The 19072-nt window shown below is 40.4% G+C and overlaps 1 protein-coding gene across 2 annotated transcripts in view; it reads right to left on the bottom strand.

Annotated features, from left to right (window-relative positions):
• Positions 1 to 17290: 17290 nt before the first annotated feature.
• TASP1 (taspase 1) overlaps positions 17291 to 19072 on the bottom strand; it is a 235488-nt gene continuing 233706 nt past the window's right edge. For both annotated transcript variants that reach the window (XM_024735456.1, XM_024735457.1), the window contains one exon: positions 17291 to 17591. In XM_024735456.1, coding sequence (XP_024591224.1) covers positions 17499 to 17591 — 93 coding nt within the window. In that variant the 3' untranslated portion in view covers positions 17291 to 17498. The remainder of the gene's footprint in view (positions 17592 to 19072) is intronic.

Below are 19072 nucleotides of genomic sequence, written 5' to 3'. Positions count from 1 at the left end.
AAAAATAATTTTCACAGATATGCACTATCCTACTGGTTCTATTTCTCTGGAGATCCCTAATAAAACATCTAATGCTATTTTTTTAATTTATTTTTTTAGACAGCAGGTTCTTATTAGTTATCCATTTTATACATATTAGTGTATATATGTCAATCCCAATCTCCCAATTCATCACACCACCACCACCCACCCCCCGCCACCTTCTCCCCTTGGTGTCCATATGTTGTTCTCTACATCTGTGCCTCTATTTCTGTCCTGCAAACTGGTTCATCTGTACCATTTTTTTAAGTTCCACATATATGCATTAATATATGATATTTGTTTTTCTCTTTCTGACTTACTTCACTCTGTATGACAGTCTCTAGATTCATCCACGTCTCTACAAATGAGCCAATTTCATTCCTTTTTATGGCTGAGTAATATTCCGTTGTATATATGTACCACATCTTCTTTATCCATTCGTCTGTTGATGGGCATTTAGGTTGCTTCCATGTCCTGTCTATGGTAAACAGTGCTGCAATGAACATTGGGGTGCATGTGTCTTTTTGAACTATGGTTTTCTCTGGGTATATGCCCAGTAGTGGGATTGCTGGGTCATATGGTAATTCTATTTTTAGTTTCTTAAGGAACCTCCATACTGTTCTCCATAGTGGCTGTATCAATTTACATTCCCACCAACAGTGCAAGAGGGTTCCCTTTTCTCCACACCCTCTCCAGCATTTCTTGTTTGTAGATTTTCTGATGATGCCCATTCTAACTGGTGTGAGGTGAGACCTCATTGCAGTTTTGATTTGCATTTCTCTAATAATTAGTGATGTTGAGCAGCTTTTCATGTGCTTCTTGGCCATCTGTATGTCTTCTTTGGAGAAACGTCTATTTAGGTCATCTGCCCATTTTTTGATTGCATTGTTTGCTTTTTTAATATTGAGCTGTCCAGTGTTATTATTGATATAGTTAAATCTATATTTGCCATTTAATTTTTTTGTTTTCTGTATATCTTATGTCTGTTTTGTTCCTTTATTCCTCATTTACTGCTTTATTTTTTTTAATTGAAGTGCAGTTGATTTACACTGTTTCAGGTGTACAGCAAAGTTACTACTTTATTCTGCATTCAGTGACTATTTCTAGTGTAACATTTAAATTCCTTTAATGATCTTTTTCACTATTTATTTCATTATTTCCTTAGTGGTTGGTCTAGGGTTTACCATATATATCTTATAAGAATCAACCTCAAATTTATTCTAACATAATTCCAACAAGAAATAGAAATGCTATTCCTATATAGCTCTATTTACCATACTCCCTTTTTGTGCTATTATTATCATACATATTACATCTATAGATGTTGCAAATACAATTCATCATTATAATTATTATGTAATATAATTTTGTATCTATTAAAGAAGCTGCAATAAGAAAGAAGGGCAAGTGTATATTTGTACATTTGTTATGTTTACTTTCTTATTTACCCATTTTGGTTCTTCTTATTTGTTCCTGTGGGTTCAAGATACCATCTGTTTTCATTTTCTTATTCCAATACAGCTCTGCTCCCACTCATATCCTTTGTGCTGTCAAATATATTACATTATACATTCTAGGTCCAACAATGCAATTACTTACATACTATTTTATACACTTGCTTTTTAAATTAGGTAATAGAAGAAAGGAAAAAATATGCACTTATACCATTTTATAAATACATGATCACCTTTACTGACTCTCTTTGTTTTTCTGTGTGGATTCCAATTTCCATCTGGGTTTACTTGCTCTCAGTCTGAAGGACTTCCATTAATATTTGTTGTAAAGCTAGTCTGCTAGCAACAAATTCTCTCTCTCTCTCTCTCTCTCTCTAGTTTACATGGAAATATCTTAATTTTACCTTCATTTTTGAAAGATAATTTTGCTGGGTATAAGATTCTTGTTAAGAGTTTTTATTTAAGCACTTTGAATATGCTGTTCCACTGCCTCCTGGCCTCTATGGTTTCTGATCAAAATCAGCCATTAATTTTCTGGGGGTTCCCTTCCCTTATAAGAGATGATTCAGTTTTCTCGTTTTCAAGGTGTTCTCCTTGTCTTTGGCTTTCAGCACTTTTATCATGATGTGTCTATTTGTGGATCTCTTTGCATTTATCCTACTTGAAGTTCGATGAGCCTCCTGAGTGTGTAGATCAAAGTTTTTCAGCAAATTTGAGAAGTTTTTAGCTGCTATTTCTTCAAACATTTTCCCTTCTTCTTTCTCTTTCTCCTCTCCTTCAAATACTTCCACTATGCATACACAGGTGAACTTAAAGGTGTCCCACATTTCCTTGAGGATCTTTACTCTTCATTTTATTTTCTCTCTGTCCCCCACATTGTCTAATCTCTATCGATCTATCAAATTTGCTAGTTCTTTTTTCTGCTAGTTCAAATCTACTGTTGAGCTCCTCTAATACATTTTTTAAAAAAATTTCAGTCATACTTTTCAACTCCAAAATTTCCATTCGGTTCTTTTTTATAATTACTCTCTCTTTATTGATATTATCTATTCCATGAGATATTGTCTTCATACCTCACTTTACTGCTTCAAGCATGGTTTCCTTTAGTTATTTGAGCATTTCTGTCTTGGGTGGCTTAAACCACAAACATTTATTTCTAACCATTCTGAAGGCTGAGAAGTCCAAGATCAGGTGCCAGCATGACTGGATTCTGTTGAGAGCCCTCTTCCTGGTTTGCAGATGTCTGTCTTATTGCTGTGCCTTCAAATGGCAAAGAGCAGAGAGAGGAAATTAGTTCTCTCAGGTTTCTTATAAGAGCATTAATCCCACTCATGATTGCTTCACTCTCATGACCTAACTATCTCCCAAAGGCTCCACCTCTTACTATCATCACCATTAGAGGCTAGGATTTCAAATTTTGAATTTGGTGCAGAGACACAAATGTTCAGTCCACAACAATATTTGTGATGGCTACTTTAAAGTCTTTGTTAAATCTGACATCTGGCCCTCCTCTGAGATAGTTTCTGTTGCTCATTTCCCTCCAAGGCTAGGTCACATGTACCTATCCTTTTTGCTGTCTTGTAATTTTATGTTGAAAATTGGACATTTTAGATGATATAGCAACTCTGCTTACTCATTTCTCTCTCCCCTCTCTGGGGCTTGTTTTTGCCGTTGTTTGATTGCTTATTTGATTTGTGAAATGCCTACACTATTTTGGTGAAATATATTTACCCTGTGATTTGGAGCACATCACATTCTCTTTCTGAGTACTTTAAAAATATCAAATGTTGGTAATTACTAAATGATCTTTGTTGCCTTGTCTAGCTATGAAGTTTTAAGACTCCAAATGCAGAAATCAATATCCTTATAAAAATGGTCTTAAAAAATAGAAGAGATGAAAGACATGTAGTCCTTGAGCTCCAGTGAAGACACTTGCTCAGATACTCACATTCACATTTCCTGCTGCTTCATGTACTCCAACCCTTTCTTCTCATGTCTACTCTTCTAGACATGAGCCTCTCTCTTACCCTTTCTGCAGAGACCTTGGAAGCCATGCATGAAATATTTTGGAGCCAAAGGATGGAAGGACCTCAGTTCCTGAATCACTGTTTGGAGGATGGCTGCCACTTAGACTTCATCTGTGCAAGAAAGCTTTATCATATTTAGACTTTGAGATTTGGGGGGCTATCTATCTTGCAGCCAGTATTGCCCTAAATAATAGTTTCATGTTTTTGGAGTCAACCAGCTGCCAATAGCCCCTAACTGTAACCATGAATCAAATGAAATTAAAGTAAAACATGGAAAATATGACCAAACACTGAGGCAATGGAAGAGATTTTTGGTAATTGACTCTGAATCCACTCTTTGCCTCTGGTAAGGATTCTGGTCTGGCCAGGGCATCTGATTTGGACATCTGCTCAGAAGCAGTCCTGAGCAGGGGAGCTGGATGAGGCCAGGTCACAAATGGTAATCCTCACTCAAATGCCTAGAGAACAGATGTATGGATACCGGGGGGGAAGGGGTGTGGGATGAATTGGGAGAATGGGATTGACATATATACATTATTGATACTATGTATAAAATTGATAACTAATGAGAACTGTATAGCACAGGGAACTCTAGTCAATGCTCTGTGGTGACCTAAATGGGAAGGAAATCCAAAAAAGAGGGGATATATGTATACATATAGCTGATTCACTTTGTTGTACAGCAGAAACTAACAAAACATTGTAAAACAACTATACTCCAGTAAAAAGTTTTTAAAAAGTGGGGGGATAGAAGAGCATATCCAAGAGCAAGAGGCCTTTCTGAGACCAGAGCAGAAGGTGATCAGTTATATTAACATGTTTTCTCTCATCCAGTCCCTTCTTTACTCCATTCCTCATCCCTAGAGTTGTCACCCCTATAGATATCAATCTTTCTTCCTTATGTATCCTTCCAGAATTTATGTATGTAATATAAGAAAATCGTTATATATAGTCTTTGTCCTAATTCTTATCCCAAAGGCAGGATGTTATACACACTAACCTTTGCTTTGCCCTTTTCATCTAATATATCCTGAAGATCTTTCCACACCATCAAAAAGAGAAACTCATCTTCCTTTTCAACAGCTTAATACCATTCCATTCTGTGGATAAATCATAGTTCATTTAACATTTTTATAATAAGTATGGGTTATCCCCAATAATCTGCTATTACAAACGTGCTGCAACAAACATCCTTGCACATATGTCATTTTGGTATGTGTGTAGGTGTATTGATTCCCAGAAGTATGCTGCTGATTTAGAGGGTAAATCCACAGGTAATTTTTATAGATATTGCCAAATTGCCCTCAGAAGTGCTGTATTACATACCTCTACCAGCAATATTTGAGAGCATCGATTTCAATACAGTATATCAAAGTTTTAGACATTTGCTTAACAAGCAAGTGAAAAACATAGTATTCAGAGTAGGTCATATAAAGGTACGAAGGAGGCTGGAGGAACTATGGCATCATTGTGGCTCAGCATTACCAGACCCATTATTTTTTAAGGAAGCCTAAACTCTAGGGAGCTCTGATTTAATCCAACATCCTTAATTTGGCACATGAGGAAACTGTGACCCCAAGAATTTAGGGGACTTGTTCAAGACTACCTAGGAGGTTAGCATGCCAGGGCCAGCATCTGATATCCTTCCTTCAGTTCACTGCACTTCTAACGCTTCTGGAAGGCAGAATAATGGCCCTCAAAGATGCTCATGCCCTAATCCCCATAACCTGTAATATGTCACTTACATGACAAAAGGGACTTTGCAGATGTGATTACAGTATGGACCTTACAATGGGGATATTATCTTGGATTGCTTAGTTGGGCCCAATCTAATCACAAGCGCTCTGAAAAGTGGAGAACCTTTCCCTGCTGTAGCCAGAAGTATGTGGGAGAGACAGGGCTAAGGAGATGAGTCAGGGATTCAAAGCATGAGAGGGACTCAACCCAGCTGTCATTGGCTTTGAAGATGGAGGAAGGGGGCCAGGAGCCAAGGAATATCAGTGAAAGCTGAAAACAACCTCCAACCAGCAGCCAGCAAGGACATGGGGATCTCATTCTTACAGCCTCATGGAACAGAATCCTTCCCACAACCTGAATGAACTGGAAAGAAACTTTCCCCTGGCACCTCTCACAAGGAATGTAGCCCTGCCACCATCTTGATTTTGACCTGTGGGAGATGGCGAAAGGAAATCAACCAAAGGCTTGTGACTGACAGAATTGTGGGATAATAATCTTGTGTTGCTTTAAGCTGCTAAGATTGTGGTAATTTTCTAGGGAGGCAATAGAAAACTACTACACTGCTTCACACTGTCTCTTCCATGTCACCATGAGGAGCTCTCATTTACTCATTTAAAAAATATTTATTGAGGACCTATTATGTGCCAGGCACCATCTCAGGTGCTGGAGGGATAGCATGAGTAACACAAAAATGCCGTTTTCAGGGAGCATACTTTCACATGGAGGAAGACACATAAACCAGACAAATATGTTAGTCACATGATAAATTAGAAAGTGAGGAGATTGGTTCAAGATGGTGGGGTAGAAGGATGTGCTCTCACTCTCTCTTGCAAGAGCACTGGGGTCATGGCTAACTGCTGAACAGTCATCGACAGGAGGACACGGGAACCCACCAAAAAGGATACCTCACATCCAAAGGTAAAGGAGAAGACACTGAGATGGTAGGAGGGGCGCAATCACAATAAAATCAAATCCCACAACTGCTAGGTGGGTGACTCACAAACTGAAGAACACTTATACCCCAGAAATCCACCGACTGGAGTGAAAGTTCTGAGCCCCACGTCAGGCTTCCCAACCTGTGCATCCAGCAATGGGAGGACGAATTCCTAGACAATCAGACTTTGAAGCCAGCAGGATTTGATTGCACGACGTTAACAGGACTGGGGGAAACAGAGACTCCACTCTTGGAGGGCACACACAAAGTAGTGTGTGCATCAGGACCCAGAGGAAGGAGCAGTGACCCCATAGGAGACTAAACCAGACTTACCTGCTAGTGTCGGAGGGTCTCTTGCAGAGGCAGGGGGTGGCTGTGGCTTGGCAGCAGAAGTTCTGGGAAGTACTCCTTGGTGTAAGCCCTCCAAGAGTTCACCATTAGGCCAACCAAAGAGCCCAGGTAGGCTCAAGTGTTGGATTGCATCAGGCCAAAAAACCAACATGGAGGGAAACCAGCCCCACCCATCAGCAGACAAGTGGACTAAACTTTTACTGAGCTCTGCCCACCAGAGCAACAGCCGGCTCTACCCACCACCAGTCCCTCCCATCAGTAATCTTGCACAAGCCTCTTAGATAGCCTCATCCACCAGAGGGCAGAAAGCAGAAGCAAGAAGAACTACAATCCTGCAGCCTGTGGAACAAAAACCACATTCACAGAACGATAGACAAGGTGAAAAGTCAGAGGATCTATGTACCAGATGAAGAAACAAGATAAAACCCCAGAAAAACAACTAAATGAAGGGGAGATAGGCAACCTTCCAGAAAAAAGAATTCAGAATAATGATACTGAAGATGATCCAGGACCTCAGAAAAAGAATGGAGGTAAAGATCGAGAGGATGCAAGAAATGCTTAACAAAGATCTAGAAGAATTAAAGAACAAACAAACACAGATGAACAATACAATAACTGAAATGAAAACTACACTAGAAGGAATCAATAGCAGAATAACTGAGGCAGAAGAACGGATAAGTGACCTGGAAGACAGAATGCTGGAATTCACTGCTGCGGAACAGAATAAAGAAAAAGTAATGAAGAGAAATGAAGACAGCCTAAGAGACCTCTGGCACAACATGAAACGCAACAACATTCGCATTATAGGGGTCCCAGAAGGAGAAGAGAGAGAGAAAGGACCCAAGAAAATATTTGAAGAGATTATAGTTGAAAACTTCCCTAACATGGGAAAGGAAATAGTCACCCAAGTCCAGGAAGTGCAGATAGTCCCATATAGAATAAACCCAAGGAGAAACAAGCCAAGACACAAAGCAATCAAAGTGGCAAAAATTAAAGACAAAGAAAAATTATTGAAAGCAGCAAGGGAAAAATGACAAATAACACACAAGGGAACTCCCATAAGGTTAACAGCTGATTTCTCAGCAGAAACTCTACAAGCCAGAAGGGAGTGGCACGATGTATTTAAAGAGATGAAAGGGAAGAACCTACAACCAAGATACTCTACCCGGCAAGGATCTCATTCAGATTTAATGGAGAAATCAAAAGCTTTAGACAAGCAAAAGCTAAGAGAATTCAGCACCACCAAACCAGCTCTACAACAAATGCTAAAGGAACTTCTCTAAGTGAGAAACACAAGAGAAGAAAAGGACCTACAAAAACAAACCCAAAACAATTAAGAAAATGGTCAGAGTAACATACATATCGATAATTACCTCAAACGTGAATGGATTAAATGCTCCAACCAAAAGACACAGGCTTACTGAATGGATACAAAAACAAGACCCATCTATATGCTGTCTACAAGAGACCCACTTCAGACCTAGGGACACATACAGACTGAAAGTGAGGGGATGGAAAAAGATATTCCATGCAAATGGAAATCAAAAGAAAGCTGGAGTAGCAACACTCATATCAGATGAAATAGGCGGTAAAATAAAGAATGTTACAAGAGGCAAGGAAGGACACTACATAATGATCAAGGGATCAATCCAAGAAGAAGATATAACAATTATAAATATATATGCACCCAACGTAGGTGCACCTCAATACATAAGGCAACTGCTAACAGATATAAAAGAGGAAATTGACAGTAACACAGTAATACTGGGGGACTTCAACACCTCACTTACACCAATGGACACATCATTGGACACATCCAAACAGAAAATTAAATAGGAAACACAAGCTTTAAATGACACAACGGACCAGATAGATTTAATTGATATTTATAGGACATTACATCCGAAAACAGCAGATTGCACTTTCTTCTCGAGTGCTCATGGAACATTCTCCAGGATAGATCACATCTTGGGTCACAAATCAAGCCTCAGTAAATTTAAGAAAACTGATATCATATCAAGTATCCTTTTCTGACCACAACACTATGAGATTAGAAATCAATTTCAGGGAAAAAAATGTAAACAACACAAATACATGGAGGTTAAACAATACATTACTAAATAACCAAGAGTTTGGGCTTCCCTGGTAGCGCAGTGGTTGAGAGTCTGCCTGCTGATGCAGGGGACACGGGTTCGTGCCCTGGTCCTGGAAGATCCCACATGCTGTGGAGCGGCTAGGCTCGTGAGCCATGGCCGCTGAGACTGCACGACTGGAGCCTGTGCTCTGCAACGGGAGAGGCCACAACAGTGAGAGGCCCGTGTACAGCAAAAAAAAAAAAAAAAAAAAAAAATTCACTGAAGATATCAAAGAGGAAATCAAAAAATACCTAGAGACAAATGACAATGAAAACACAATGATGCAAAACCTATGAGGTGCAGCAAAAGCAGTTCTAAGAGGGAAGTTTATAGCAATACAAGCCTATCACAAGAAACAAGAAAAATCTCAAATACACAGTCTAACCTTGCACCTAAAGGAACTAGACAAAGAAGAACAAACAAAACCCAAAGTTAGCAGAAGGAAAGAAATCATAAGGATCAGAGCAGAAATAAATGAAGTAGAATCAAAGAAAACAATAGCAAAGTTCAATAGAACTAAAAGCTGGTTCTTTGAGAAGATAAACAAAATGGATAAACCTTTAGCCAGCCTCATCAAGAAAAGAGGGAGAGGACTGAAATCAATAAAATTAGAAATGAAAAAGAAGTTACAATGGACACCACAGAAATACAAAGCATAAGAGACTACGACAAGCAATTCTTTGTCAATAAAAATGGACAACCTGGAAGAAATGGACAAATTCTTAGAAAGGTATAACCTACCAAGACTGAACCAGGAAGAAATAGAAAATATGAACAGACCAATCACAAGCACTGAAATTGAAACTGTGATTAAAAATCTTCCAACAAACAAAAGTCCAGGACCAGATGGCTTCACAGGTGAATTCTATCAAACATTTAGAGAAGAGCTAACACCCATCCTTCTCAAACTCTTCCAGAAAACTGCAGAGGAAAGAACACTCCCAAACTCATTCTAAGAGGTTACCATCACCCTGATACCAAAGCAAGACAAAAATACTACAAAAAAAGAAAATTACAGACCAATATCAATGATGAATATAGATGCAAAAATCCTCAACAAAATACTAGCAAACAGAATCCAGCAACACATTAAAAGGATCATACACCATGATCAAGTGGGATTTATCCCAGGGACGCAAGGATTCTTCAATATATGCAAATCAATCAATGTGATACACCGTATTAACAAACTGAAGAATAAAAACCATATGACCATCTCAATAGATGCAGAAAAAGCTTTTGACAAAATTCAACACCCACTTATGATAAAAACTCTCCAAAAAGTGGGCATGGAGGGAGCCTACCTCAACATAACAAAGGCCATATATGACAAAGCCACAGCAAACATCATTCTCAATGGTGAAAAGCTGAAATCATTTCCTCTAACATCAGGAGCAAGACAAGGATGTCCAGTCTCACCACTATTATTCCACATAGTTTTGGAAGTCCTAGCCACAGCAATCAGAGAAGAAAAAGAAATAAAAGGAATACAAACTGGAAAAGAAGAAGTAAAACTGTCACTGTTTACAGATGACATGATACTATACATAGAGAATCCTAACAATGCCACCAGAAAACTACTATAGCTAAGCAATGAATTTGGTAAAGTTGCAGGATACAAAATTAATGCACAGAAATCTCTTGCATTCTTATACACTAATGATGAAAAATCTGAAAGAGCAATTAAGGAAATACTCCTATTTACCATTGTAACAAAAAGAATAAAATACCTAGGAATAAACCTACCTAAGGAGACAAAAGACCTGTATGCAGAAAACTATAAGACACTGATGAAAGAAATTAAAGATGACATAAACAGATGGAGAGGTATACCCTGTTCTTGGATAGGAAGAATCAATATTGTGAAAATGACTATACTACCCAAAGCAATCTACAGATTCAATGCAATCCCTATCAAAGTACCAATGGCACTTTTCACAGAACTAGAACAAAAAATCTTAAAATTTGTATGGAGACACGAAAGACCCCAAATAGCCAAAGCAGTCTTGAGTGAAAAACTTGGAGCTGGAGGAATCAGACTCCCTGACTTTAGACTATATTACAAAGCTACAGTAATCAAGAAAATATGGTACTGGCACAAAAACAGAAATATAGATCAATGAAACAGGATAGAAAGGCCAGAGATAAACCCATGCACCTATGGTCAACTAATCTATGACAAAGGAGGCCAGGATATACATTGGAGAAGAGACAGTCTCTTCAATAAGTGGCTGGGAAAACTGGACAGCTACATGTAAAAGAATGAAATTAGAACACTCCCTAACACCATACACAAAAATAAACTCAAAATGGATTAGAGACCTAAATATAAGACCACACACTATGAAACTCTTAGAAGAGAACATAGGGAGAACACTCTTTGACATAAATCACAGCAAGATGTTTTTTGATCCACCTCGTACAGTAATGGAAATAAAAACAAAAATAAGCAAATGGGACCTAATGAAACCTAAAAGCTTTTGCACAGCAAAGGATACAACAAATAAGACGAAAAGGCAACCCTCAGAATGGGTGAAAATATTTGCAAACGAATCATCGGACAAGGGATTAATCTCCAAAATATATAAACAGTTCATACAGCTCAATATTAAAAAATAATAATAATAAGCCTCTGCTTTTGTGTTGCTGGGAACCTGGATGCAGCATGTCTTGAAAGGAACATGTTGAGAGGCCTCATGCAGAATGAGAGGCCCTGAGCTGACAAGGGGGAAGGAAGCTCAGTTGGGCCAGGCCCCAGTTCACCCTCCAACTAAGTTCAGCATGCCAGTGACTACCAGTGAGAGCAGCAGGAAAACCAGTCAGAAAAGCCAAGTCTCACTGACAGAGTTGTGAGCAAATAAAACAGTTGTTGTCAAAGCTGCTCAGGTTTGGGGCGGTTTGTTATTCTGTGATACATGAAAAAAAGAACCCAAGAATTTTGGTCTGTGTATCCAGAAGAAGAGAGTGAGCATTAGCTAGATGGAGTAGGCAGGTAGTTAACAGGTTTGAGGGGAAATCTTGGGTGGAAAGATTAAAATCTTACTACTTCTGAATGGAAAAGAACGTTTGTTTTTTCTTAAGAGAGTAGAAGAACAATATCCTCTTATCTCTGAAGCACTGCTGGATTTCCCAAGGCCAGAAAAGGCCATTTTAAGAGCAACTCTTTGGATCTTCAAGATAGTAGCCACAGCAGAGGGTAAAGGAATTGTTTAGATTCTTTTCTTTCCAGCTTCTGAAGCTCTGTTGACAATCAGTGAAACCTCCATGGCAGTTTGAGGTAGAGAAAGCCTCGCCCAGTTTTTCTGGCTTTGCCACTGTGGTTTCAGGGCTTCAAGGACTCTATCATGTAAAGGAGAAACCACGGTGCTTGCTTTCCCTCCCGCTTTCCACAACTGGTCATGAAGAACCACCCTGGGCTTGGCTGATGGGCTTCTGGAAGCTGAGTGTGCAGTCTTGGAGGAAGGCCCTTACCAGTATTCGATGTAATCCTTCCTGTGGCCGTACACTTCAGACAGCAGTGTGTGGGAAAAGAAAAACTGCCTGGTCAATTTGGTTAGCCTGTGGGTCTCTGATGATACACATCTGGGCTAATACCTTGTGAATTTTCCGCAAATGAAGTGTTGGGGAAAGGCAGTGTATTGCTTAAGAATTCTAACTCTCCCAGAATAAATATTAATGTAAAAGGATTGCTTGTATGTTGCCAACCTCCCGCTCACTCACTCCCACCTGTAGCCCATGACATTCACCCACCCACACCTCCTTCCCACGTTTACCAGCTAAAGTCAAATTCATTGTACACACAAAGGCTTATCTTCTGGGTTCAACCTTTTCTTGGGCCAGTTCCTGGGAGGGAGGAGTGGCTTCCATCCATCATCCCTCTGTAGATTCTCCACCCCGTGACCCACCACTGCCACCCTAAGTAGCGCAAGGAGATGAGGCATCACGGCACAGAGGGATTCACAATGTTGAGCAACTATAGGGTTTATGTCAGAGTAAAGGTGATGGGTTTGACTTAATAAACATTTTGTTTTAAGAAAAATGTTAGGAGGCAATGCTTAAAAATTTAATCATATACCAAAGGGGAAAGGAAGGTGAGGGATAAATTAGGAGTTAGGGATGAACAGATACACACTACTATATGTAAAATAGATAACAAACAAGGACCTACTGTATAGCACAGGGAACTATACTCAATATTTTGTAATAACCTGTAAGGGAAGAGAATCTGTAAAAGAATATATGTGTACCTGAATCAGCGTGCTGTACACCTGAAACTAACACAACACTGTAAAACAACTATACCTCAATTTTAAAGAAAGGAATTTAACCATAAAATTATGTTAAGGATATCCAGGCTTGAGAGATGGCTTCCTGGAAACAGGTGTCACATGAGGTTGTTATAGCCTGGTCAACATGTAGATGTGTTCACAACACAGGGATGCTGACAACACTGCTTTGGTCTCTTCAAGTCATAACACACCTTTGGCCATGGTTTCTTCCAATTACCATTAACACAATTCCAGGCCATTTCCCCTAAGGTGCCCATCAACCTGTGACGACCTGCTGCTGCTCAGCTTCTGTTCATTCCCATCTCCTTAAAAGCTTTCTCCCGCCCCCAGGGGTCTGATGGCTGTCAGCACTGACTTAGTCATAAACTTCCACTTTCGTGGTACTACCAGCCTTATCACCTGGAGAATGTCCACCAGATGTTATGGATGAAGATAGCTCACGAGGAGAACAGGCAGGAGGAGAGTCCCCGGGGTGGGGGGCTAGCAGTGGGTGCACTAGCAGACCAGTGAGTCTACCCTCCACAGGAGAGAGTATAAAGGCCCTCCGAGGCTTCATGACGAAAAGCATATGGAACAGAATGTAGCTTAGTTTCAAGTTCCTCAGCAGCAACCCTAAGACAAGGAGTCGAAAGCAAGTAGTGCATCTGGGAGATGATTCCAGGAAACATAGGTTGGGGGTGGGGAAGTGTACAGGGAAGGGAAGAAAGCCAGTACAAGGTGTGTTTATAAGTCAGTGACCACTGGGGGCAACTGAAGTTTAAAATCTCTCAAAAACAGTGTGAAACACCTGCCTCGGAATTACCCCACCCAAGGAGCAAGGGAGCTCCTTGTATATTTATACAACAACTTCTGTTCATCACTTGTTGAGAGCTGCTTCTGGGGGTGCTGGTTCCCTGGACTTCTGGCCCGCTGTGTGCAGGGACAGAGCAGCTTTCCACGGTTCCAGAGAAAGTCCTCAGGCACAGAGGTGCAGATGTGAGCCTGTAAAAGTTGTCTGGGGCTCTGTGAAACAGAAGATCCATGGGCAATGACAGTGATCTGTTCCAGGACACCTGCTGAGTTGGCTAAGACCTTACCTAACTGCTCATTGCATGGACCTGTGGCCTCAGAGAATGGATGCTGAAAATGTACTGTCAGTACTGTGATCAGTTTATAAAAGTTTCAGGATAAAATATATATATTCATATCCATATATGAATTAGCTAAACCAGCATTGTATGGGGAAGCAGTAAATGAGGTATGTGTAACCCTATAGGTTTGGACAGCTTTCCATGACATTATTAAGTGAAAACTGAAGGTTATATAACCCCACTTGGGGGTTCAATACAATCCCATTTTTGTGTTAAAAGCACAGAAAATTTATATATGAGAAGAATCTTTAAGAATAGAAGCTAAGGGACTTCCCTGGTGGTCCAGTGGTTTAGACTCCACGCTTCCATTGCAGGGGGCATGAGTTTGATCCCTGGTCGGGGAAATTAGATCCCACAAGCCTCGTGGCTTGGCCAAAAAAGAAAAAAAAAAAAAAGACGCTAAAGGTTATTTGTAAAGGTTACAAGTTATTAAAGTGTTAATAACTGTTGTCTCTAGGGAAGTGGGGTTATGAGTTAATTTTTTGTTGCTTTTCTTTATTTTCTATGTTTTTGTAATAAGCGTGGATTGCTTTTATAACCATGACCAGATTTTTAAAAATTCACAATAATGAAATATAATTTCAAGATATGAGAATAGTTCCAGTACTTTTCTAAATCTCCCTTTCTTCCTTCCCTCACACCCTCCATCTGTTACAACAGAGTAACCTTACTTATTTCAGGTAACTGGTATGAACATCACCACTCTCAAACATGGGAGAAGATAAAGAATTCGGCACAAAAGGCTTTTGAGGAACCAAAAGAGATGTCCTTACATCTATAAACTAAAACCCATCCATTTTGCTCACAGACAAGCATCTCAGACTAGCATCAGGGGCTTGTTTATATGTTCTTCGTACACAGTTCTAACAGACGTTGGCATCTGCGTTCAAGTTCACATTTAGAAGAGGCATTTAGACGATAAGAAAGGGCCCGCCACAGGCAGACACACAGGAAGCAGGGAGAGGTGGCAGAGGTGACAAGCGAGGACAGAGCCCAGACAAGGCTGCCACACCTGTCAGTCAGCACAGGGACTCCTTAGGGGAGAGCACACACCCTCCGCCTCCTTACCAAGTGTGGAAGACACCCCTGTTTCCAAACTCAGAGCAGGATCACAGTGACAGCCTTGAGGCATCCAGGCCAGGCTTAACTGTACCCAAGAGAACCAAACATCCAAGGCTCAGGCCTTAAAATGAAATAGAATACAGGCCTATAGTTAGGATCATCCACATTAAAAGTGGGTACCTTCAAACACAGCTTCAGAGTCTTAGTGATATAGGCCAGACTAGGGAATGAGGTTACATTCTTATCTGTTTCTATCTTTCCTACTTTTGTGTGAAACAAAGTTAATTTTATATCTGTCAATACCTCCTGGTTCCGGTATCTCTTCTTTAACATCTGATCTTATAATTAAGATTTCTTGCCTCCATGACCCTTCGACTTGTTTTTCCTCCTGGTTTCATAATATTCCTTAAATTAGAAAAAAAAGAAAAATTAGAAATTGGAGACTAAAGTCCTAACAAACTGTTTTTGGAGGGGCTGTGTTCTTTTATACTGACCATTTTAATCTCTTCATAAAAGGGGTGTTTAACAAGCCCAAACTTTTAAATATGAACAGAATAAAGTCAAAAGGAGATGAAAGAAATGGCATTCCTGGTGAAATAGGTCAGATGATTTTCAGACTCCAAAGTGTCCTGATAGTTTTATGTGATCCAATCCAGTTCCTGAAAAAACCCTGCCAACAGGTAACAGGTCTTTGAAAGCTTTTGAAGCCAAAGGCTCCCCACCAGCCAGCCCATCTCTTACTAAGTTCTCAGCCTCATTAAGAATGAGAAACAGATACCACGGCACCAACCTGTCTACGAGAACACAGCGAGACAAATGTAATTGCCTGTACGAGGAATATAAGTCAGCAACTCCCAAAGCATTCATATTTACACCCACTCCATTTTGGTTGTCTTTCCTTTATAATTTGCCCATACATCGATGTCAAGTGTATAATTTCATCTGGGGCTTTATCAGTTACCGCCCAGAGCCATGATTATATGGTGCAGGGAACTTCCTCCCCCTGAGCGAGTCTATCTTTAGTATCTTCTTAATAGTTACTTCTTACATGTAAAATCAAAAGGAAAGTCTTGGTTTTCTTATGTGGCTCCAGAATCACTAAATATAACATTTAGAAGCAATTTATCAACTGAAACCATTGACTTTTCAGCTGCCACTACCATTTCTCAAAGCAAAGTGTTCTTATGGCTTCCCTTGGTTATTTTTTTATCAAATTACAATGAAAATTTTAGGGACTTCTGTATTGACCATTCAATCATGTACTAAGTTCGTCTTTCATCTTGCTGGTGTCCAGCCTAATTAAATAGAGATGAAACTGAATTTTGAATACTCAGAACCACAGCAAGACGCATAAAGGTATGATTTCCAGAAGAAGTAACTTTTTAAAAACAAAAAACGGCTCTCCAATCTACGATTCAAAAGATAATTTATTAGTCTGAGAAGAGGAGTCACACACTATACCCAGTAATATGTTTCTTTTATTTTTGTTCCTTTATCTTAAAAATATATTTAAACAAGAAACAAAGATAATATTGAATTTTCCCATAAATTTTGCTTTCTTATTTACAGTGTTACATTGTAAATAACATTCCATTATACACAAATTAAGGACTGTGCATTACTGTATGTTCTCTTTACATATTCTTTCATAATATAGTACACACAGCTCGAAGCTATGCAGTATTTAAGCTTAGAAAAGCTTGAGGAAAGAAGTACAAACTTTATCAATAAGACTATTACTTAAAAAGGTTCTGACCTTAATTCTCTGCTAGATTGTTTCACTGAAACCATTCTTTGTTAAAGAAAAATGCCCCATATGAGGGATGAGAACAACAGTTTAAGTTACCATAGGATCCACTTAAACTGGCTAGCAAATAAAAACATTTTGTTACTAGCACTGTTATCATATGGAGCATGGCCACTGTCAGTCATTTCAACAAGTAGATTGCAGTTCCGACATGTTATATCAAAGACAGTTGGTACCTCTTCGTGAAATCAACAATGTTTCCTGCAACTTTAGGTTTTACTTGTAAACAGTTAAAGACACATTTTGGGAAGATGATTTAATCATTCTTGGTCTGAGGTTACACAATAAGGAGGAGTTTCTATTTCATCGAAGGAGAAGCAAGCATACGCACTGTGGGTGCACAAGGGCGCACACACACAGAGTCCCGCTCATCTGCCCAAGACGCGCGTGTCACCAAGCGCTAACTACAGCAGCACTAGTGTCGCGAGCGATGCACAAGGCTGTGACAGGAATTATAAAACGAGGAAGATAAAACATCCAACTTCGGTTAAAACCCTGCGAAGCTCGGGTTCTGAAATGCCGCTCAGATGCTCTGTGTTCGGCCTGAAGGTTCAGCTCACTGGGCTCTCCAGGCGGCAGACCCCACCTTCAATCGCCACGGACTGTCCAGCTACCGCACCGGGAGGGAGTCTGGAAATGTGAGTCTGCAGAGGAGGAGACGGAAGACTGTTAGAGGTGCCAGCTGTGTCCCCCTGACGTGCAACAAAGGCGGAGAAAACACCAGAGCATCTTGGCTTCTCTTTGCTTCTGAGCATCTACAGGCTGTGCTGGCGGGTAACTCAGGTGCAGACAGATCCTGTTTGTCCAAATCTCAGGGAATATTAACTGAGTACCTACTACCTGCCAAGCACAGCACTGGTAGCTGGAGATAGAGACCGGGACAGCCCAGGCCCCCAGGAGCACAGAGCTTACAGTTTAGTCACACTCAGAATACGAGTGGTTTTAAGGCCACCTGTATTGAGCATATTCCAGTTACCTGAAAACTACCAGTTGATATACATTTTGTCCTCTGAACATTAAAAGCAACTGAGAATACCCGATTCATGATTATTCCCTCAATTGACTCCTTAAAGGATTTAAATAGCTTACAAAAATCAGATCACTCAACAACCTCAAGTGAGGCAATGACAAAAAAAAAGAAAAAGAAGAACTTACAAAAATAAGTTAAAGACAGGCATGAGTTAACACACAAAATCTAGCCTGAGTTCTGTCCCTGTGCTGGAGGCAGACTGCTGCTCTGTCTCAGAGCTTCTCAGTGGCCAAGACCAGACAGGGGTCCACATGGTATAACGGGATCACACAAACCAACCACTCAAAGGAGAAAACCATTCCCGGCACAGAGTCCAAGGAGCCATTCCTCTTGTAGGGCTTTACCCACAGCAGGTACTGTGTATAGCGGATGAGTGAAGACAGCGGTCGTACAACAAGGAGTTTTGTAGGGCTGAACATTACAGCATCACTCACAGGAGGCCAGCAGGAAAAGCTCTTCCACAAGGGGTCAGGACCACGTCAGCCAGGAATTCCTTTTTTTGATGATCTGGCTTAATCCGGGGATAGATAAATGTCAGAGTTTCTAAGAAGAACAGAGGGACTGTATATCCTTCAGGAATCCTCTCTGATTCTGCTTCTCCACACAAGCTTTTCCTGAGGACTGAACCCAAGGGAGTTTAAGTCCCAGAGTGAACTTGCTGGATGCAGCTGGTGAGGTGGCCAAGCCTGGGGTGGGTCTGACATCCTCTCACACAACCAAAAATAAAGCAAGCATATGCTTTAGATGGAGCAACAGGTAAGCCACCTGGTTTTAGTTTGACGGTAGATACCGTTCTTGGGTCTCACTGCACAAGTCCTATTAGAGGAGCTGACATAAGTCAGCAATTTGGAAAGCTCTGGAGAACAGAAAATGTTCTCTGGGTACTTAGTGTTTCTGTGCGCAAGGCAGGAAGTCACCTGTAACCTCCAGGAGGGAGGCCCGTCAACTTTGGGGTGAAGAGCTGGGCAAGGCAGTCCATGTGGCACCTCCTGGGAGGTGAGTATCACTGAGTTTGGTCGCCAGGCTCACGCCTCTGGGCACCCTGTCCCAGAATCTGGCCTTGTTATTGCATCTGAAGGCTGTTTAGTACATCTT

Source organism: Neophocaena asiaeorientalis, unplaced genomic scaffold, assembly GCF_003031525.2.
Source record: "Neophocaena asiaeorientalis asiaeorientalis breed wild unplaced genomic scaffold, Neophocaena_asiaeorientalis_V1.1 scaffold64, whole genome shotgun sequence".
NCBI lineage: Eukaryota > Metazoa > Chordata > Mammalia > Artiodactyla > Phocoenidae > Neophocaena > Neophocaena asiaeorientalis.
This window is presented reverse-complemented; position numbering and strand designations above follow the sequence as displayed.